Here is a 23504-nt window from a genome sequence, read left to right on the forward strand (position 1 = left end):
TACATATTTGTTTTTAAACCAGAATGAATAGAATCATAGACTTTTAGAGCCCCCAAATTATGATTCAGATAGCCTAGGAGTGTATCTGAGTCTGGACAAGTTATTTAACCTCTTTGAGCTTTGATATACTTATCTGTAAGATTGGACTGTTGATATCTACCCTATAGCTTGTTGTGAATTTAATGAGATTATATGTAAGAATATGTAGCACTGGTCTTGATAAGCGGTCACAAAGCACAGACAGGAACACGCGCCCCCCAAACACCCAGAAGTGTACACCGACCAGTGTATTACATGCCTCACCCACCCACCCACACAAACCACAAGTGCACGAGACCGCACAGACCTCATCCATTCGTTCACTCACACCACACACGGGCACGCAACATGCGGGCTCATGCGAGCTCGCGCACACGCTCACACCCGGTGCACACACGCTCTCGCGCGCGCACCTACGCTCGCTCACAGGCACATACTTTCTTGCGTGCGCACAGACTCCGCGCACACACGCGCGCGCGCTCACACCACGTGCACACGCCCTCTTGCGTACGCACAGACCCCCGACTCGCGTGCACACGCCCTCTGGCGCGCGCACACGCTCGCTCGGCATCGGCGAGGGGCGGAACGCGAGCAGTCCCCGGGGGCCCGGCTGGGCGCGGCCAGGAGAGGGCGCGGCGCGGGGCGGTGCCGGAGTTGTTTGCCGGAGCCCCGGCCGCCAGACTCTCCGAGGGAGCCCCGCCAGCTCGCGCCGGGCCGGGTTGAGCTGGGCCGCCCGGGTCACGCCGGCGCTCGCGAGCGGAGCGCGGCGTGGAGCGCACCATGGACCCCAAGGCGGGTGGCGGCGAGGAGGATGACTGCGTGGACTCGGGCGCCGAGACTGGAGGGTGAGCCGCACGGACCGGGCCGGGCAGTGGGCGAGGGGGGCACTCTCCGAGTTGCGCGGCGGCTCTTCCCGGCCGGGGACCTTCCTGGACCGCTCGCCGGAGCCGCTTGGGCTGGCCTTGAGCCACGGGGGCTGCTCCTGCCGCTGGGTCCCTCGGGGAAGCCGGAGGGGCTGCGGTGAGCCCATCTGGGCGGGCCTTGAGAACAGAACGGCGTGGTTCGTGGCTGCTCGGGTCAGGGCGGTCCCCTCCCTGAGGGGCAGAAAAGTGGAAGGACTCTAGGTTCACAGTAATCCCACACCGCCGCAGCCCACCTGCCCTCCGCTATCACTGAGATGATGCAGCGTGCAGTGCAAATGCAGTGTCCCCTGTATCCTCCTTAGACCAGGGACGCGCTTGCACTTGTTTCCACCTTCCGCAAGGACTTTCTTCCTGTAACTCCGGGGCCCCCTGGAGTCCGGGATGGGGGCTTGGGGATGAGAAGTAAAGAGGGTAGGACACGTGAGACCTAGAAGTCTTTCAGAAGTCGCCTAAGAGAATGGCGTTTCTCATTTTGTGCTTGATTGTACTTGGCGAGACGCCCTGTCTCCCAAACCCCTCCGCTGCCCAGCCTAAACTTCCTCGCCCCTGTGCGCACCTGTGCCAGCTGGATGCACTAGCCTTGAACACAGGTGGTGTGAGGATAGTGCTATGATCTAGCCCTGTTTATTATTATTATTTTTAATATCCTCTTCGCTTCAGCTGACTCAATTAGCCCAAACCTTTGGAGACTCATGTAATTAACCCTCTCCCACCAACACTGTTTTCCTGAGTGGGACAAAAGACTGAATGTCTTTTAGGAGACGGAGGTCATTGTAAAGGCTCCCGCCCAGCCCCTATCTCTAGAGGACTTCCCGGTGCAGAGTCAGCGCTACATCCCGGATGCGGGTACCGACCCAGAAGGAAAGGGTGTCTTTTCCTATCAGCGGTAACCCGGGGGAGGGGGTGGTGGGGAGGACCGGAGCTGCCCAGAGGACAGAAAGCCTCATTCCTGGAAGGTTGAGGGGGAGGGGAGTAATTCAGAATAATCTCAGGATTTGCAACCCTGGGAGGACAGGAAGAGAGTCCAGGTCCAGAATGGACCCAGGGTCTGACCTGACTCTGGGAGAGTCTCGCTAGGCAGCCCCTCCTGCCTGCCCACCCCACCCTTACTTGCAGCCTCCACTGGCTCTAGCCCACATCTGGGACTTTACTGCCCCAAAGCATTTACCGTGCAATGTGCTTTCCTTGTTACCCACACTTGTGATCACTAAGGGTCACTACAGAACCCAATTACCTTCCAGTGTTGCAACTGATTCCAAATACTGAACTCCTGTGCTTCCTCCCACATTCTGTATATGTGACATTTATCCACTTTAATCAGAGATTCTTGGCTTCCTGCCCCTCACGCCCCGCCCCCCATCTTTAGTTAGCTAGACCATGAGTAGAAGGAACAAAGCAAAATTAACCAGCTCATTTTCAGCTGGATTAAATAAAGCATAAGCTGGTCCATTGGTTTTCAATTTGCAGAACTCTCGTAAAACAGATCTTTTTTGCAAGGGCTGTCTTGAAGAAGTGCAGAGGAAACCCTGACCCAGAAGTGTCACACACTCACACTCCCAAGGAACAGCATGACAGCTGTCAGGGCTCTGGGGAGGGCTGAGCATTCTGCCACCTCTCTGCCTCTGTCATAATGTGTACGTTAATAGGACAGAATTGTTTGAAGAATTCGTATTACTTCTGTAGCATTCTTAAAGCTAAAGTGGCATACATTTAAATGAAATAGTTTAGGCTATTTCTATTAATCTAGTATTTGCCACTTATATATCCTTTCTGGAGAATGCGATGGCACCCCACTCCAGTACTCTTGCCTGGAAAATCCCATGGACGGAGGAGCCTGGTAGGCTGCATTCCATGGGGTCGCTAGCAGTCAGACACGACTGAGCGACTTCACTTTCACTTTTCACTTTCATTCATTGGAGAAGGAAATGGCAACCCACTCCAGTGTTCTTGCCTGGAGAATCCCAGGGACGGGGCAGCCTGGTGGTCTATGGGGTCACGCAGAGTCGGACATGACTGAAGTGACTTAGCAGCAGCAGCAGCATATATCCTTTAAAGTTGAGTTTACTTATTTAAAAAACTGTCCATAATTTCCCTGCTTTTCTGGTGCTTACCCCCTCTTTCCCTATCCAGCTTTTATATAGCTGCCTGTGGAGACTGCAGAAAACATGCAGAAAGCATTCAGCATGAGTTTGCTTCCCAGGTGGCGCTAGTGGTAAAGAACCCACCTGCCAAGGCAGGAGATATAAGAGACTCGGGTTCCATCCCTGGGTCGAGAAGATCACCTAGAGGAGGGCATGGCAACCCACTCCACTGTTCTTGCCTGGAGAATCCCATGGACAGAGGAGCCTGGTGGGCTACAGTCCAGGGGGTCTCAAAGGGTCGGACATGACTGAAGAGACTTAGCACAGCATATTTTTAAAATGCAAATCTGATCATGTCTCTCTGCCTTACAAGCTTTTAGTGGTTCTGTTGTCTACAAAGGACAAAGAGTTTAGCATGGCCCACAAGCCCCAGTGTTATACTGCTGCTGCTACTGCTAAGTTGCTTCAGTCGTGTCCGACTGTGCGACCCCATAGATGGCAGCCCACCAGGCTCCCCCGTCCCTGGGATTCTCCAGGCAAGAACACTGGAGTGGGTTGCCATTTCCTTCTCCAATGCATGAAAGTGAAAAGTGAAAGTGAAGTCGCTCAGTCATGTACAACTCTTAGCAACCCCATGGACTGCAGCCCACCAGGCTCCTCCATCCATGGGATTTTCCAGGCAAGAGTACTGGAGTGGGATGCCATTGCCTTCTCCACAGTACCCCCGACCCCCATTCTCTGGCCCTTTCACTTAACAGGCCCATCCTTGCACCCTGCATCCAACCACATCAGCTGGATTTTCTCCAGTTCCCTCACCTGTGTCAAGCTGCCCTCTCTGCCTGCTGGGCCCTTCTCCACCTGGCACGCCTGTCCGCCAGGTGAAACTCTACTCTTCTTTCAAGAGTCAGCTCAAGTGACACATCGTCTTAAGACAAGGAGTCTTAATTTGGGGTGCATGAATTGCTTTGAGCTGTAAGCAAAATGATGGGCTTTGTGTGGTTTTATGAGAAGACACTATTTTTCATCAGAGTCTCAGAGTAGCCCTTGATATCCTCCAAACACAGTTTGGGCAGGGTATGAGAAGTTTCCTCTTCAACATGCTGTGTTTGAAGTATTGGGAGACATTCAAGGAAAGATAGTGAGTCAGCAGTCAGGTAATCTACCTAGAGAGGAGGACTGCAGGATGGCATTGCATTTGGGAACTGCCAGCCTGAAAATGGCAATTAAAGCCTTCAGAGAGGATTAAATCAACTAAAGGTCATAGCAAACACGTGCCTGGCATTTACTATGTGCCAGGTACCATTCTAAGACTTGTGATGTGTGCTAAGTCACTTCAAAAGTGTCCTAGTCTTTGCGACCATATGGGCTATAGCCCGCCAGGCTTTTCTTGTCCGTGGGATTCTCCAGGGACGAATAGTGGTGTGGGTCACCACTTCCTTCTCCAGGGGATCTTCCCAACCCAGGGATTGAACCCATGTCTCTTATGTCTCCTGCATTGCAGGTGGGTTCTTTACCACTAGGGCCACCTGGGAAGTTTCATTGTTGTTTTTCAGTCGCCCACAGTCACCCAGTTATGTTCAACTCTTTGTGACCCCATGGACTGCAGCACGCCAGGCCTCCTTGTCCCTCACCATCTCTCGGAGTTTGCCCAAGTTCATGTCCATTGCATTGGTGATGCCATCCAGCCCTCTCATCCTCTGGTACCCTCTTCTCCTTCTGCCCTCAATCTTTCCCAACATCCATATTTCATTAACTCAGTTAATCCTTCAACAGCTCTGGGAAGCAAGTGCTGCTACTGCTGCTGCCAAGTCACTTCAGTCATGTCCGACTCTGTGCGACCCCATAGACGGCAGCCCACCAGGCTTCCCTGTCCCTGGGATTCTCCAGGCAAGAACACTGGAGTGGGTTGCCATTTCCTTCTCCAATGCAGGAAAGTGAAAAGTGAAAGTGAAGTCGCTCAGTCGTGTCTGACCCTTAGCGACCTCATGGACTGCAGCCCACCAGGCTCCTCCGTCCATGGGATTTTCCAGGCAAGAGTACTGGAGTGGGGTGCCATTGCCTTCTCCGAAGCAAGTGCTATTGAAGGCCAGCCTTGCAAAACTACAGTATTTAAATGTCAGGTAAAGGAGGAGAGAAAAAGGATTCATAGAGTGAAAAAAAGAAGGGCGTACCCTGGAAGCCAGGGGGGAAAAAAGGAAAGAGATAAGCTATGCTACTGAGAAGTGAATCAGGAGGAAGGTGAAGTGTCTTCTTTTTTTTTTTTTTTTTGCATTTTTGGCTGTGCTGGGTCGTCATTGCTCCACGTGGGTTTCTCTGGCTGCCACGAGCCGGGGGCTGTTCTTTAGTTATGGTGTGCGGGCTTCTCACTGTGGTGCTTCTCTTGTTGTGGAGCACAGGCTCCTGGGCTCAGGCTTCAGTAGTTGCAGCCCGTGAGCTTAGTTGCTCTGCCCCATGTGGAATCTTCCCGGACCTGGGATCGAACCCGTGTCCCCTGCATTGGCAGACGGATTCTTAACCACTGGACCATGAGAGAGATCTGGAAGTGTCTTCTTTGTAAACGGAGATGAAGAGAAGGTGGAGTAGTAGTTGATGGAGGAGAAGTGGGTGCAAAAGCCAGGTCAGCATGAGGGGAGAGGAGGTGGCTGGGAATGGGAGGGGTGAGGAGAGGCAGTAGCTGGGAGTGGGGAATGGGATGAAGGAAGGAGCCTTCAATATAAGCAATAATCGGGCGGTAAATGCTCACAGAAAGGATTCTGTGAATGAGAAAGGCTAACTGTATAGGAGAAAGATGTATATCTGTAATGTCAGCTTTCTAAAAAGGTGGGGGCAGATGGACCTTGGACCAGCTGGACAGATTGGCCTTGGAAAGAGGGGGACATCCCTGTTGCAGTCAGTGGGAGAGAAGGGAACATGGGTTTCCACTGAGTCCAGATGCAGCCCCCAGGAGAATGGAGACCTGCCGTGGTTGCTCAGGCAAAGATGAGCGAGAAGCCAGGTGAGATTAGTGATTACATTGGAAGGAGCCAGTTTGTCTCTCCTGCAGCAGGGTTCACCTGCCTAGGGGCAGGCAGAGAGAGAGTGGGTAGCTGGGATCATCAAGGTTGGTGGGGGGACTCTTGCTAGGCAGGTGTGAGCAGAACAGAGGAGCAAGGCATTCTGGGGCTATTGCTTGAGCCGATGACTGATCCTTTCAGCAGCGCATCTGAAATGCCTCTAAGAACCTCTCTGGGTCCCACTGCCAGGGCGTGGACTGTGCTCATCCCTTTGAAAGTCAAAAGAGCCAGTCAGCTGCGGTTTAAATGCTGGCTCCTCCACTTAGGAATTGTGGAACCTTGAGCCAGTTGCTTAACCTCTCTCTGCCCTCAGCTTTCCCTTCTGTAAACTGTGGGTGACAATAATAGTGCCCTCCTCATAGGGTGGTTGTGAGGATTGAACGAGTCTATACACTTAAATTCCATGGACAGCGGAGCCTGGCGGGCTACAGTCTGTGGGGTTGCAAAGAATCAGATACGACTGAGCCACTAACATGATACACTTAAAGACCCTAGAATGGTGCCTGGCATAAGTAAACCCCCAGTATGAAAAATACTGCAAATGGTAAACTTGAGGATTAAAAAAAAACATATATATATATAGGCTGCACTGGGTCTTCACTGCTATGTCCAGGTTTCTCTAGTTGCTGCCGGCCTAGTTGTGGTGCTCAGGTTTCTCATTGCAGTGGCTTCTCTTATTGCGTAGCACAGGCTCTAAGGTGCGTGGACTTCAGTAGCTGCAGTACTCAGGCTCAGTAGTTGTGGCCCTCCGGGCATGTGGAATCTTCCAGGACCAGGGATCGAACCGGTGTTCCTGGTATTGCAAGGCTGATTCTTAACCACTGGACCATGAGGGAAGCCCCTTAGAGTTTTTTTTTTTTTTTAACGCTGTTTTTTTTTTTTTTTTTTTAAGTTTATTTTATTTACTCTTCTTTTTGGCTGTGCTGGGTCTTCATTGTTTTTGCACAGGCTTTCTCTAGTTGCAGCAAGTGGGGGTTACTGTTCCTTGCAGTGCGTGGGCTTCTCATTGTGATGGCTTCTCCTGTTGCACAGGCTCTAGGGCCAGCAGGCTTCAGTAGTTCCAGCGCTCAGACTCTGGGGCACAGACTCAGTAGTTGTGGCACACGTGTGTAGTTGCTCCATGGCATGTGGAATCTTCGTGGACCAGGGATCAAACCTGTGTCCCCTGCGTTGGCAGGCAGATTCTTATCCACTGTGCCACCAAGGAAGTCCTTAAAGTTGTATATAATAAAAAGGTACATCTCCAGGTACACTCAAAACCATATATTCTGTGGCCTCATCACAGTAGAGGCTCTGATGCTTTTAAATGCCTTACAAATTTGGTCATTGTTCAGAACATCTGAAAGGCTATGTCACATGCCTCGATATAATGATTATTTTTCTTTTAAAGATGAGGAAATGAAGGTTTAGGGGGTACATGACTAGTTAGTGGGTTAGTTTGAAGCCCAGGTCTCCAGCACACTTTCCACCTGGTAAAGTTGTCTTTCAAGGAGCAGCTGGTCTGTAATTCTTATTTTCTGTTCAAATACTTTCTTTTGCTTGGAATGCTATCAGTACCTTTGCAGTCTGACCCCTCAACATGGGCTAAGACTAAAAGCAAACTAGCATTCTGGGGTAATTGATGTCGTTTTGAAACTTGCATTCTCTAGATCCACTTGAAAACCTGCTTTGTGCTTCCGTGTACCTTCTGTTAGAAAAAGATTGGCAAGTCGGCTACTGACTGTAGTCCACTATCATAAGAAACAGAATCTCTTGAACAGAGAGACAAGCAGAGTTTTGTAAACCAAAACAAAAGACTAAGCTGAATGTTTTCCAATGGGTGTTTCTTTAGTGCTGTTTCCCAGATTTGGCCTTTAAGCCACTCTTTGAAATATAACAATAGCTGATGGGTTATTTTCATTCAGAAGTTTGACCTGGCATTAATGGCAGTAATGTCAGCTGTCACTGAGCTTCTGAAAACATAGGGTCATATTATGTCCTTTATCTTCAGGTGACCTCCAACAGATGCATCACTGTGATTTCAGAGATAACCAACAATTCACAGGTCTAGCATGTATAAACCGGTGGATGGGAAAAAATAGGTAGAGCAGATTTTTAAACGAGACGTTTAAAGAATGGTAGATGGGGAAATCTTGCATAGAAGAAAACACGATCTGTTAGATACTCTATTATCTTTGTGTTCAAGGTGGAGCTTGATAGCTCTAAATTACTTTGGCATCTAATTCAGTTGACTGAGAGTTCACAGATGAAGTCCATGGGGCATTGAGCTGATGTTTACCAAAATGTCAAGATCAATTTCACTGAAATGTCCTGATCAATTCTTACCCCAAGATTTCCCTGGAAAAGAGAATTTAGGAAGGTATCTATTTTAAATGAATATAAAAATTGGCCAGTAGGCTGTTAACAGTGCTAAACTATCTTAAGTGCCGACCTCTTTCTATTTAACCCCTCTATGTATAATTGTTGGAGAAGGCAATGGCACCCCACTCCAGTACTCTTGCTTGGAAAATCCCATGGACGGAGGAGCCTGTTAGGCTGCAGTCCATGGGGTCGCTAAGAGTCGGACACAACTGAGCGACTTCACTTTCACTTTTCACTTTCCTGCATTGGAGAAGGAAATGGCAGCCCACTCCAGTGTTCTTGCCTGGAGAATCCCAGGGATGGGGAAGCCTGGTGGGCTGCCGTCTATGGGGTCGCACAGAGTCGGAAATGACTGAAGTGACTTAGCATAGCATAGCATGTATAATTGTGATTAAAGTCCAGTCAAGGGACCACATATCACTTTCTGTTTAGTATTACATTACTAAATAAATGTAATGTTTGAAAATGTGTCTACTATATGTTCCAGGCACGTGAATATATATAATCTTTGTATTATCCTGCTTATCTGTATCATGTGTCCATAAATTTTTCTTCCTAAAATTTGTGGATTCACCTGGCATACTTCATTCTGGGAGAGCTGAATATCTTATGCAGAGCCACCTAGATAAATTCTTATAAATTCTTCTCACATCTTAGGATGTGAGACCAATGAATAAGATTCCCAAGACAGGTACCCTATACTTGCTTCCTCTCATCTAAAGAACCTGCGAGTACACGCCTCGGAGAACCAGAGTCAGTATCCAAAATTGTTTGACCATATTTATGCACAAAATTGTTTCAAGCTTTACTGTTTGTCTTCCATTGTCCATATTTCTAGTAAATAACCTTCCAGGGTTATTTGGAATGTCTTTTAAGAACTACAAAAGTCTTCATACCTCAACTCAGTTCCTATTCCCCATCCTGATAATTTTTCTAAGGAAATTAAATATATTGATAAATATCTCATCTCCGTGTACTTTGCAAAAGTGAACAATCAGGAACAGCCATATAGCCCACAAAAGGGACATAGTTGACTAAATTATAGAATTTCACTGTGTCTATATAATTACAGGAGCTATGTGGCAGCATTTTATGATAGAGTTAGTGAAAAGAGTAGTTTAAAATTGTATCTCTGTCATTATAGCAACTGGGTACAAATGACATCACCAGGACCAGAGGCTGGAAAGCAATGTGAGGTTGTAAGTGACTTTTCTTTCTGTTTGATTTCTGTTTTGATGGCGGACAGGGGTAGAAATTGGAGTGACGGATGAGACTGCAGAGCTGAGCAGAGGCCATCAGTCATAGAAAGAGGGGTTTATGTCCAGCTTGAACTTCTTCAGATTTGTGCTTTGCAAAGATTGGCTGCTGTATGAGGGAGGAATTCGAGCAGGGCAAGAGTGACAGAAGACTGACCGTTTGGCATGCCTGACCTGGGCGGTGCTTTTCATCACAAGAAGTATGGAGAGATTCAAGGCACAGGCATCCATTTTGCTAGCACCTGCCCTAAAATACCCCCTCTGCACTTTAAGATTCTTGGAAAATGTTTCAAATGTAAATTTTATTCTACATACGTATCCATCCATATGTAAATCTTTTAAAATGTATGCATGTGTGAAACCCATATGCTTCGAGAGCATTTGGAAAACCCTAGCCGAAATTACTGACAAAATTTTAATGGTAAAAATCAATACGATTGCACATTCTTATAGAATGTTCTATTGGACTTGTCATGCAATTTCTTTGAAGCCTGGCCATAAGATGATCACATTGTCATGGAATTGTTTTGCTATTGCATCTACCAAGTGGATGCTGGTTGAGTATTCATTGCATTTATATATAGTTACATTTCTAAATATCGTCCTAAAGTTTATTTATGTCCTGCCTGGTTCCAGAAGGAATTTAATGCACTGACTTACAAATCCTGCATTTCATAATGTTCCTGATCCCTGACTCTCCTTTCTCTCCTTCTCTCCCTGTTCCTGGAGCTAGCGTGTGTCTCTGGGCTCTGCTCGCCATTCTCGCTTCTAACTCCTTCCTTGCCACCACCCTAGTTCAACCTTAATCATATCATTCCTCATTTCCTGGTCGCCTTACAAATATTATCACCTTAGTTTCCAAATCTGTGGTATGAAAACTTGGATGAGATTCCAGTGGATGCAGTTTGTAGTCTCGAGGGATATGCAAGTGTTAGTAGTTGTTATTCTTTCCAGTTTTAAAATTCAGTGATTCTGTGACAATTAAAGTATGAGTTGGCCAAAGAACTCGTTCGAGTTTTTCCATGATAGCGTTCTGAAAAAACCCGAACAAATGTTTTGGCCAACCCAGTTTCATTTAGGCTTCCCAGGTGGTGCTAGTGGTAAAGAACCTGCCTGCCAAAGCAGGAAACATGAGAGACATGAGTTTGATTCCTGGGTCAGGAAGATCCCCTGGAGAAGGGCATGGCAACCCACTCCAGTATTCTTGCCTGGAGAATCCCATGGACAAAGGAGCCTGGTGGGCTACAGTCCATAGGGTCACAAAGAGTTGGCCACAACTGAGCACGCAGTATTTCATTTGAAAAGAGAAAATCACTCACTGTCTTGCTTTCATTGTGTCCCTCTGTGTGTAAGTCAGCACATCATTTTGTGTGAGCGATATAGGTTGTTTTTACTAGTATGAGAGAGTGCTTTTTATGATCTTAAAAATTTTTTTTGTATATGCCTTTTTAATGTGGTAAGAAACTCAATGGAATAAAAGATGATTCAAGAAAGCCCACATGAGGCTTAGTAAATACAGGGAGTGTGTACCTATAAAATTAAACATAATTAACTAGTCTATTTGCATAACTATGTCCCCTAACTACCACCTTGGCAGAATAAACCCCTCCGTGCCTGAGAGATTAGTTGCCTACTGAGAATGACTTGGGGACCCTGCAGGGAGAAAACCAATAGCTTCTATACCACGGAAGTTGCCAGAGAGGGACGGCTTAAGAGCCACACAAATAGAGCAGAAACTTAGTAGAGATTAAGCAGGCAAGTTCTTGGCTAGATTCCCATTCTCACAGAGGCCTAATGCCAGCAGCTGATTTTCTGTGTAGAAACTGATGGGTTATTTCACCCTGGCCCTAACCCTGCCTTTGCTGATCATAGCCCACATCCTGTTACTCTAGTATCAGCAGGATTTCTTCCCAGATGGAACTGAAATCAACCACCATTGTGCCTGAGTGTTTCCTGATAGTCAGCCAGACCTTGAGCATAGGGGCCCTCCCAGCCAGGGTCCCCTCTCACTCACCAGGAGTCCACTTCACCTCTGCTTACATCAGCAAAGAAACATTTTCCCAAGGGGTGGAACTGACCTTTGAAGGGTTTAACCTTTTGCAGGTTTAACCTTGGGGTGGGGAGTGGGTTGCGGTGTGGTGGGGGAGGTTGTGAACCCTTTCTAGAACCTGTTGAAAACACTGAGCCTTCTCCCCAGACAAATAAGCTTCCATTCAAAACTTTGTCAGTAAATTTAGATGGTTCGGAACTGATCTGGTCTCCCATGTGGGAGACTCACAGAGCCCATATGAGGGACCCTGGGTTTCTAGAATGTCTTTATAGTTGTGCTTTCAAATTCAGACATAACTTGATTCTCTGCAAAACAGTCCACAGCATGACACTTTTTAATTTGTGGCATTTCTTTACCAGTTACATGCTACTACTGACTGTTTTAAGATTCTAGCTTGAAGCGATCACTTGGATAGAGAAAAATAACATCTAATCCTACTAATACTGAGGTTTTGTGTTTCAGGTCCGACTACAGCCACGTGTCCTCCACCAGCAGTAAGTATGGCTTAAATGTCCTTCCTGTTTGTCTTGAGTACCCTGGGTGGGATGGGCAGTCAGTCCCAATTCTGTATGTAGAGAAGGCTATCCACACTTCAATAGTAAGAATCACAGAAGGTTTACCAAAGAACGTGACACAGCATCCTGTAAATCTGGGAAGTAGAATTTGATTGTACCTTGACTTTAGGGCCAGGCATGCCACTATTTTCCCTATGGAAATTCAGCCTGGAGGAACTAGTCCAGGCTTTATTTACCTGCATGCTTGGAAAATACCTTCTCTGGTAAAGCTGCGGTCATTCATTCATTCAACAAACGTGTCAAATACCTACTGTCTGGAGCTCACATCTCAGAGTGCTCTCATTGGATCTATGAGGTGGCCCCAACTCCTCTGCTGGGCAAACTTCCTCCCATGTATGTCTGTACCTCCAGGCAGATGTCATAGGTGACTATTACATATGGTAAAAGCCAAACAAAAAAAAAGAGGAGTATGTTTATAAGCATACTCTGAGCATAAAAAAGGTGCCTGTATTAAATATTGTTAATAACTTACAAATCTATTTATGGGAAATTAGGCCCTACATCTTGGAGCAATGTGCAAAGATGAAGATCACTACAAAGCCATTCAGATTAATGAAACACTTATCTTATAAACAAAATAACAGAAAAATTGTCTTACAGTAAAAGCCCTTTTTTTTTTTTTTAATTTGAATCAGTAAACCCTGAATTGTTCTGTCCTAACTCACTGTTAAGCTCTCAATTCTAAATAGTTCCCAAATGGAAAGATACTTAATTGGATTATTCTATTTATTGATGTTCTTGCTTAGTTTTTTCCCTTGCAATAAGGGACTGTGTGGAAAGCTGTATGTCTGGGATGGTAATTTAGTGTCAAATTATATTTAGTTATTCGTATAACCTCAGTGAGCAATTTCTGATCATTTCAGCCAACTGGAGACCCAGCATTGCCCCTTAGTTATTAAGAACCATTAGTAATAATGAGATTAATGCTCTAGTGATCCGCATTCCCTCCCTGAAGCTTCTGCATTCCGAAAACCAGAGAACATGCTTTCTCTCTCTGCCACCATTTTCTGTTTTACCCAGAGGCTACATTTCTTTAAGAATGATTTTTCTAAAATACTTGCCCGAAACCTTTGTTCAATCTGTAGCTCTCAAATCAGTCCTCTGGGTCACCACAAAGCACCTCTCTTGTCAGTGAAACTGGTAATTTGGTTTGGGATGTTTTTCTCTCCATTATTTTAATTGCGATCTCTGAGCTGGAATTTTTCTTGGTGCAATTGGGATCAATAACCTTTTATTGTTGTTCCTTTTCTCTTTAAATACCTGGCGATTCCTGCCTCATTCTTCAGTGTTGGGGCCTCTTGGTGAGTGAGGGTGTATACATGCATTTTGCACTTCAGTTAGGACATGTATTTGACTACTAGTAATAGAGAAAAATAATGACTTAAGTGTGGTTTTCTTTTCCTCTGTTGTGCATCAGTTGCTAAGTCATGTTTGACCCTTTGTGACCCCATGGACTGCAGCACGCCAAGCTTCCCTGCCCTTCACTGTCTCCTGGAGTTTGCTGAAATTCATGTCCATTGAGTCAGTGATGCCATCCAAGCATCTAATCCTCTGTCGCCCCCTTTTCCTCCTGCCCTCAATCTTTCCCAGTATCAGGGTCTTTTCCAATAAGTTGGCTGTTCACATCAGGTAGCCAAAGTATTGGAAATTCAGCTTCAGCGTCAGTCCTTCTAAAGAATATTCAGGATTGATTTCCTTTAGAATTGACTGGATTGATCTCCTCCAAGCTACTCTCAAGAGTCTTCTCCAGCACCACAATTTGAAAGCATCAGTTCTTTGGACCTTCTTTATGGTCCAACTCATATATTCATACATGACTATTGGAAAACCACAGCTTTGACTAATGGACCTTTGTCAGCAAAGTGTTTTCCTCTAATTAAGAAAAAAGTCTGGAGGAAGCAATGCAGGTCTGTTACTCAGTCCTTGGATTTTGGTTTCCATCCTCAGAGTTGCCTCAGAGTTACAAAATAGCTGCCTCTGCCACAGCCATCACATCATTGTTCTGGGCAGCAAGAAGAGGTGAGGGGATACTGGTGGGCCTCTGGATGTCTTTGTCCTGTATGTTGCCTGAACTGCCTTTCCTCCCAGCTAGGATCATTATCGTTCCTCACAAACGATAATCAGAGGACTGAGCAGAAAGAAGGTTAATAATTTTCCTCTTCCTTCTGAATGGCAGAGTTGCAGGGTCACCCCCCCTCTCACAGCCAGCTTGGTGGCAGCATCCTCTGTGTGACCCAGAGGGCTCACCAGTCAGTCCCAGTTCCCATATGTTGGTCGTGGAAGCACCTCCTGCCCGTCGGTCATTCTGCTGCTGTTGGTCAGCCTCTGTCCACTGGATGGCTGGTTTCTGAATGATTCCTGATTCCTGATCAGGGTTTGAACACTGGTACTAACTGGTCACTTTTAGGAAATGGACTTATCTGTGTCTGCAGGTGGTTCTTAACCGAATACCACATGATGTGCCTTTAACTGTTTGATCCTGAGTTCACAGAAGTGTAAATGCTTCCTTGGGATGAGCTGGGGTTGGAGTGTGTCTGTCCAGGGTTGGGTTTTGTCATTACTGGGGTGGTCGGGAGAGCTTCCTCCAAGAATACCACTCTGTTTGGCCACCAATTTTCTTCTTAGAATGCAGAGGCTGCTTCCTCATGCTGCCTGCCCTGATGGCGGTAGAAGAAAGGTCAGCCCCAAGAGAAAGGACCAGAGCGGTGATGTGGGGTCCAGGTGTCCTAGTCCTGGTTCTGCCATGAATTAGCTGTGTGCTCTTGGGAAAGTCGTCTACCCTCTCCGAGCCTCGGTTTCCCCTTCTGTAGAATGAGGCGGTTGGACTGAATGGCCCCTGAGGACCTCCCCAAGAGCTCTGGGATGCTCGGATGTGACTGTCTTAGAAACTCCACTAAAGAGAGAGAAGAAGGGAGGGAGGAAAGACAGTGTAAAGACTCAAGGACTGTACCTTTTTTCTTTGTCCTGGAATAAGAGTCCAGAGGGTGGGCATCCTCTCTGGTGGATGGTATCACTAACCCTGAAGTGAGGGCTGTTCAGGTCAGTTTGAGCTTCCGTGAGCTTCCTCTAAGTCAGCTTCCTCTCAGTCAGTAGAGACATTGTGGTGAGGGGCAGTTGCTTCTTTTTATCCCCCTCCCCTCAAATAAGTGGATAGGGGAGGGGAGAAGGAGGGTACATATCACTGGTCATCTTCCTTTTTTTTATCTTTTTAAAAATGTCATTGAAATATAGTTGATTTATAGTGTTGTGTTAATTTCTGCTATACAATAAAGCGATTCAGATACATATATACATTATTCTTTTTTAATATTCTTTTCCATTATGGTTTGTCACAGAACATTGAATATAGTTCCCTGTGCTATAGAGTTGTTGTTGTTTAGCCGCTAAGTCATGTCTGACAATTTGTGACCCCATGGACTGTAGTCCGCCAGGCTCCTCTGTCCACGGGGTTCTCCTGGCAAGAATACTGGAGTGGGTTGCCATTCCCTTCTCCACACTGGGCGTCTTGTTTTTCCGCCACATCCGGGATTAAAGGATTGCATTTCCATTGACTGTGTCCAGTCTCACTTTCAACTCAGGAGAGTGGCTCAGAGGCTTCTTCAGTGGATGTTTTGGTTTTGTGTAGATGAATTTTCTCATTGCAACTGGTCCATTTGCCCTTTTTAGATTGATGGCCAAAAAGGCTTTTCATTTGTTTCTGCAAAAACTGTACACATGCTGAGCATTCAGGAGATCTCAGTAAAGCATGATGCTTCCTTAGGAAGTTGACTTTAATTTACACTCTCAGAATTTGGGGCCTCCCTGGTGACTCAGAAGGTAAAGAATCTCCTTGCAATGCAGGGAACGTGGGTTGGGAAGATCTCCTGGAGACGGGAATGCAACCCACTCCAGTATTCTTGCCTGGAGAATCCCGTGGACAGAGGACCCTGGCAGGCTACAGTCCATGGGGTCGCAGAGTTGCACACGTCCGAGCAACTAACACTTTCACTTTCTCAGAATTTTAGGTTGTTTTTTTCCAGCAGCCTGGCTAGAAGATCATCAAGCCACTGTGTACAGTTTGCATTCTTAAGCGATTTAAATAAAAAGAGGAAATTTTATAAATGGGATAAAATAAAAACAAACATTATGCCAAGGGGAAAAAAAATCAACTGCACTTCCTGTGATGTGTGATTGAATATTTCCATTCCAATAAAGATTATAACCATACTTGGAGAATTCCTCTTAGAAGATGCTGGGAGTTGGAAAATGATATTTTCAGGACAGTATAACATTTCTTGGGGACTTCTAGCCACAGGATAACGCCGGTAGTCAAAGAATTCATGAGTTCTCTCTGTTTAAGACTCTTCTCCAAAACCCTTCTCTCTTTGCCCTCCTAATTGTGCCTAAGTCTGTTTTTTCTCGAAACTCAAGTAGAGTCATTAACTCCTCACCTGGCTCTTATCAACTGACAGCAGGAATGCCTGGCAGGTTTGTGCTCTTTCAGACTTTTCAAAGCACGCATGGCAAAAGAACAGTTGAAGTGATCAAGAAGGTGCTTGGCAGTGCCCTGAGGAATCCTCTGTGTCTGAAATTATGGAGAAATGGCCTTGAGCAGTGCGTTCTGCTCATCTGAGCCCAGGAGCATGTAGTAAGCTGTGCAAAAAAAGGCACCTGTATGGGTGGGCAGGAGTCACTGAATCTGTTTTCACCCGTTTCTCCCCCATCTTCCCTGGCCCCTGCCTATGCCTCATATTCCTGCCCGCCAGTTTCTCTCCTAGCTTTCTGTCCCTTGCCTCCTGCCCTGCCCTTCTAGTGAGTCAGGTAGCTTCCCTGTTTCCCACCCACTCTCTCCCTGATGGTCCCGAGCTGCCACAAGCTGTAGGTCCAGTGGACTTCTGTCCCCTCAGTTTTCCTGGGGCCACCGTATCTGTGATTGGCCCTTGAGGGCAGCCTCAAAGAGGCCCAGCTGCTGCTGTGGGCCCCTGAACACATTCTCGTCTCAAGGAAAAATGGTCGGTAGATTGCAGGTGTTTGTTTGTTTGGGGTTTTGTTTTGATAGGTAGGAAGTGAATTTAGAGAGAAATGCACTCCACAAACAGAGTATGGGCCATCTCAGAAGGCAAGAGAGACCTCAAACTATGGTGTGGTTAGCTTTTATTTTGTGGTTTAATCTCTAAGTTGTGTCTTACTCTTGTGACCCCAGGGACTGTAGCCCACCAGGCTCTTCTGTCCATGAGATTTCCAGGTAAGAATACTGGAGTGGGTTTCCATGTCCTTCTCCAAGGGATCTTACAGACCCAGGGATCAAACCTGGGTCTCCTATGCTGCAGGCAGTCTCCTGCATTATATTTGAATTCTTTACCAGCTGAGCTACCAGAGAAGCCCCTAAGCTATTATGGGCTGGGCAGTTTTCATAGGCTAACGAGTGGGGCAGATTATTCTAACTATTTGGGAGAAGGGGTGGGATTTCTAGGAATTGGCCCACTGCCCACTTTTTGGTCTTTGGTGGTCGGCCTTGAAACTGTCATGGTGCCGGAGTGTGTCACTTAGCTTGCTGGTATGTTACAATGAGCATTTACTGAGGCTCAAGGTGTAGTGGAAGTCAACTTGTCTGCCATCTTGGACCCATTTGTTCTAATCAGTTTATGTCATGTCCTCGAGCTCTGTCATTCTGTCGAAGGCTGTGCCCTGCCCCCGCAGGTGCTTTTTAAATGGAAAAAGTTGGGCTATCTGGATTAAATGGCAACCCACTCCAGTATTCTTGCCTAGAGAATCCCACGGACAGAGGAGCCTGGTGGGCTACAGTCCATGCGGTCGCAAAGAGTCGGACACGACTGAACGACTTCACTTTCACTGTCTTTCACTTCACTTGGTTAATTGCAAGGCACTGGCACCCCACTCCAGTACTTTTGCCTAGAAAATCCCATGGACGGAGGAGCCTGGTAGGCTGCAGTCCATGGGGTTGTGAAGAGTTGGACACAACTGAGCGACTTCCTTTTCACTTTCCACTTTCATGCATTGGAGAAGAAAATGGCAACCCACTCCAGTGTTCTTGCCTGGAGAATCCCAGGGATGGGGAAGCCTGGTGGGCTGCCGTCTATGGGGTCGCACAGAGTTGGTCACGACTGAAGCGACTTAGCAGCAGCAGCAGTAGCTGGTCGAGAGCCACCTTGGGGCTTGTCAAGTCTGCCTCGCTGTTCTGATGGGAGGACATCCCATCCCTTCCCAAGGCTCCCTTTGTTCACAGGCGTGTCTTTCTAAATGCTGTCTTTTTCTTTTCATTTCTTAGTGGTGTCATCATTTCCATACTATTTCAGGATACAGAAGCATAATACGTTTAGATTTTTGTCTCTGGCTACATCTGTGCCTCCCCTCAGCATGGGGGGAAAGTTAAGCCCATTGTGATATAATTAATGAAAGAATGTAAGGAGCTTTTAAAGCAGCAGCACCTTGAATATGTATGGTTTTGTCCTGTAGGACTCACCAATGGTGAGGAATATTTGTGTATATGATCTGTGTCCCTATATCCAGAGCTAAATTCAGACTTGGGATATGAAATATTCATTATTTTCTTTCTGTTTTTATTAGAAGAGAAGATAACTTATTGACAGAGTTTGCTCATTTTACAGCCAGTTTTTATCACACACATCCAGAAACAGGAAGATCAGTGTTTTGGAAGAGGTGACGGGAGTCAGTTTCACTTTGATCCATTTGTAAATGTCTTAATTTTGTTTTCTGTGTACAATACGTTCCCCATTATGATTTTTAGAGCAAATCTTCCAGAACAAATCTTCCAGAATCTTATTCCTTAAGATCTAAGCAGAACTCAAACCTATGTATTAATCCTTATGAAGAACAATTTCAGCCATTGAAGTTGCTTAATTCTGTGATCAGTGTGGAATTGGCATTATACACAGGCTTGCCAAAAGACTAAAAAAATCCACCTATTCCATCCCCAGCTTCACATTCTATTGCAGTAAAAGCACCAAAAGAAAAGTCACCAATTTTCTAATTTAGAGTATTGCCTTTCAGACAAAGTTAGTTATAGTTAAAGATGGTAATACGGTCTTTAAAAACCAACCTGACCAGTATCTTAGGTATCTCAGTTCACATGCATCACTACTTTCTTTCATTTTCTACTTCCTCGGATTCTAAAGGGCTTATTAATGTTAATACTAGTGATGCTGTCTGACATCCTGTTGTATATATACAGTTGATATAAATGAATGCACTGGGGACATGTGTATATATTTTCAGTGCAGGACAGTCAGGGTTTTGTGTGCCAGGAAGGCTTGAGTGTGCAACTTCCAGCAAATGAAACCCAACAAGAACTACTTCCATTTTTATTCTGCTTGAGAACCTGTTCTGGCCTAACAGTTAGGTTCACATGCAGAGCTGCTCTCGTGGAGGTTCTGGTGAGCTACTGCACAACTGGAATGATGCCCCAGCCCTAGACAGGTTTTGTGATGTTATCACTGATGATACAGCCCTTCCTCGTCTGTGGTCATGGTCACAGAGACCAATCAGAAACCATTACGATGTTGTGCATGAAGACGGATCAGTCTGATTTTCTTGTCCAGTCTGTCCTGCCTTGTGGCTCTGCCTTCCAAAGAGTGGGATTACTGCTTTTACTCAGAAATACCTATTGCGTTCCCTAGCCTGGGGCATCTGGGCCACCCACTGCCAGCTCCTGCAGCCATGTGGGAAAGAGCCCTCAAGACGTCCTCTCTCCTCCTGGGGATGCACTGGTCTCGCTCCAGTTAGGAACCGGCTCTTCTGCCTATGGAGAAGAGCCCTGGTGCTTGTGGCTCTTCCCAGGCCCCCGACACTGAGGCTTCCCCTGGGGCAACTGTGGCTTCGTGTTTGAGACAGCTGCTGTGCTCCTGGGCCTTCCTCTTGGGGCTGGAGCCATTTAGCACATAGCTTGTAGGGAACACTAATACAGACACCGCAGCCCTGTGAGTGTCATTTTTGACAGGTCTGGGCCTTGCAGCCACACAGGTGGAGCTGAGCAGAGGCTGAGAGCTACAAAATGCAGCTGGTGCAGCTATGTGCCCATTCCACATTTTGTCAGCTGCCCAGACAAGGTGTTCTTGGCTTGGCATAGCACCTTAAATCACCAAACAGGAAAACTTGCTACTCAGAGTGTGGTCCACAGACCCCTGCGTCAGCATCACTCTGTTAGAAATGTAGAATCCCAGGCCCCACCCCTGAACTCCTAAGCCAAGTGAGTTGTTTGTACTTATATTTTGCAGAGCACTGATCTAGCCCATCCCCCCAATAAATAAAATAAATAAATCATCCCTGATTGAGGTGGTTGATCCAAGTTTCTTACTTTCAGAGGCTAACTTTTAATGGTACACTCAAGGAAATGGGAACCCACTCTAGTACTCTTGCCTGGAAAATCCCATGGACAGAGGAGCACGGTAGGCTCCTACAATCCATGGGGTCACAAAAAGTCGGACACGACTGAGCGACTTCACTCACTCATTCACTCTTTGGGCTCTAGGATTTGTATAACTATGATATCTAGATAAAATTATCCACTTACTATTTAAGTTATTTTATCTGATCTGATCTGATGGATAATGTAAAAGAATTGTATTCCTCCTCCAAGACTAGATTTTTTTTTTAATGAATGTGTTTAATTTTTTGGCTGTGCTGGGTTTTCACTGCTGCATGTGGGCTTTCTCTGGTTGTGGTGAACAGCAGCTACTCTCTGGTTGGGAGCACCAACTCTGAAGTGCAGGTTTTGGTAGTGGTGGCACACGGGCTTAGTTGCCCTGCAGCACATGGGATCTTTCCAGACTAGGGATCAAACCCATGTCCCCTGCATTGGCAGGCAGATTCTTAACCACTGGACCACCAAGGGAAGTTCTAAGAGTAGTTAATTGTAAAACGTAGGACCTGTTCTTTATCAGGCTGGCTAGAGGTATTTGTTTGGGGTTCTTTTGAGAAGGAAGTAGCAGCTTTATCTATATGATCATGGAATTAGCAAATGAAACCTGAGATGAATGAACCTGTTGGAGCTGAAATTGTGAGTGCACTTTGAACGTTAGTTAGTTGATGGTGTGGAATCTATATATTCAGAGTCCTCTGAGTGGGAACCTGAAAAACTAGACAGTATTACTGTTTGACAGTTGATAAGAGAAAAGCAATAACCAAAGATACTCATCAGGAAATCAGAGTCTGAGTTCAGTATCCCATATGGACAACTCCTCTGGTGGTCTGTTACACGGACATCTGTTTCCAAAAAATTGTTGTGTAGTCCTCTGGCTTCAAAGATAAGTTTTAATTGTGTGATTTCAACTACATAAAGGGTGTCAATTTCTAGCCAGGATATGAAAGAAAAACAGAGGCAGGATTCTCATGATCAGATTTTTCCCTGAAGGACTGAAGTGACACTTCAGGGACATCTGGTCTACCACAGTTGTCAGGATCCCACCCCCATCCCAAGAGAGGGAACAAAAGTGGATAGCTGCCATTACACATTCCCCTAGCATGCCAGGTGCTTTTCTCACCGAAAGAAGAAAACTCAGAATGCTACCATTCAGAAACAAGTCATAATTTGGTGTCTGCCTTTACAGATTTTTTCTGGGCATTTATATTCCTATATATATGTATATTATTACCAAAAGTAGTATTGGAGAGTTTTATAGTCTGATTTTCTCACTAAGCATATTGTGAACTTTCTTTATATACCAAACTTACTTCTGTAATAGTTTAACTGTACAGTATTCCATTGTATTTCTTTCTGCACCAAACTTCATTCAGTTCAGTTCAGTCGCTCAGTCATGTCCGACTCTTTGCGACCCCATGAATCGCAGCATGCCAGGCCTCCCTGTCCATCACCAACTCCCGGAGTTCACCCAGACTCATGTCTATCGAGTCCGTGATGCCATCTAGCCATCTCATCCTCTGTCATCCCCTTTTCCTCCTGTCCACAATCCCTCCCAGCATCAGGGTCTTTTCCAGTGAATCAACTCTTCCCGTGAGGTGGCCAAAGTACTGGAATTTCAGCTTTAGCATCATTCCTTCCAAAGAGCACCCAGGGCTGATCTCCTTCAGAATGGACTGGTTGGATCTCCTTGCAGTCCAAGGGACTCTCAAGAGTCTTCTCCAACACCACAGTTCAAAAGCATCAATTCTTTGGCGCTCAGCCTTCTTTACAGTCCAACTCTCACATCCATACATGACCACAGGAAAAACCATAGCCTTGACTAGACGGACCTTTGTTGGCAAAGTAATGTCTCTGCTTTTGAATATGCTATCTAGGTTGGTCATAACTTTCCTTCCAAGGAGTAAGCGTCTTTTAATTTCATGGCTGCAGTCACCATCTGTAGTGATTTTGGAGCCCAGAAAAATAAAGTCTGACACTGTTTCCACTGTTTGCCCATCTATTTCCCATGAAGTGATGGGACCAGATGCCATGATCTTCGTTTTCTGAATGTTGAGCTTTAAGCCAACCTTTTCACTCTCCTCTTTCACTTTCACTGGTACCCTATTGTTGGTCCTCTTCTCTTTTTTCACTATTATAATCAGCATTGGCAGGAATATTTTTATACCACAAGTTTATGCATATCCTTCATTATTTCCTTAGGATAAATTCCTACAAGTGAAATTGTCAAATATTTACTTTTTAAAGCTTCTGATCTCTCTTGCCGGGTTATTCTCCAAAAGAACTATTTCACTGTCCTGTGGGCGTGGGTTTGAGTGCCGGGGTCTAATAAAAATTGAGATTTTATGCAAAAAAACTGTATAGATGGCTACTCACACACACTATACACAGATGTACACAATAAGAATGGGCAAAACTGCTCTAAAGAGTAGATTGTAAACAGGGAGACCCAGCTTTTGGAGGCCCACAAGCTGGAGTCTGTTCTGTGGTTCTCATTAAATGTATGGTATTGATTATACACCCGCTCCAACCTCAGGCGTTATTAACAGTACCCAAACACCATGAGTACGCTGCACAGGCTTCATGAAAAGCAATTTCCCTCCAGTAGCCAATTTCTATCTTTATTCAACATCAAAATTGTTGCCATTAACCTTTGAGGGAATAACAGGTTGGGAATATTCAAGGACTGGTATGTAAAAAGCCAGGTCATAGCCACTAAAGGTTATAATCAGAATTGACCAAGAAAGCAAAGAGGATCCCATTAGTCCTTTCTTTCTTCTTTGTAAACC

At 45.9% G+C, this 23504-nt stretch overlaps 1 protein-coding gene across 1 annotated transcript in view; it reads left to right on the top strand.

Moving 5' to 3' along the window:
• Nucleotides 1-607: 607 nt before the first annotated feature.
• FAM124A (family with sequence similarity 124 member A) overlaps nucleotides 608-23504 on the top strand; it is a 118194-nt gene continuing 95297 nt past the window's right edge. Inside the window, exons 1-2 of the mRNA XM_070380350.1 lie at nucleotides 608-884; nucleotides 12226-12257. Coding sequence (XP_070236451.1) covers nucleotides 820-884; nucleotides 12226-12257 — 97 coding nt within the window. The 5' untranslated portion in view covers nucleotides 608-819. The remainder of the gene's footprint in view (nucleotides 885-12225; nucleotides 12258-23504) is intronic.

This window comes from Bos mutus, chromosome 12 (assembly GCF_027580195.1).
Source record: "Bos mutus isolate GX-2022 chromosome 12, NWIPB_WYAK_1.1, whole genome shotgun sequence".
Lineage (NCBI taxonomy): Eukaryota > Metazoa > Chordata > Mammalia > Artiodactyla > Bovidae > Bos > Bos mutus.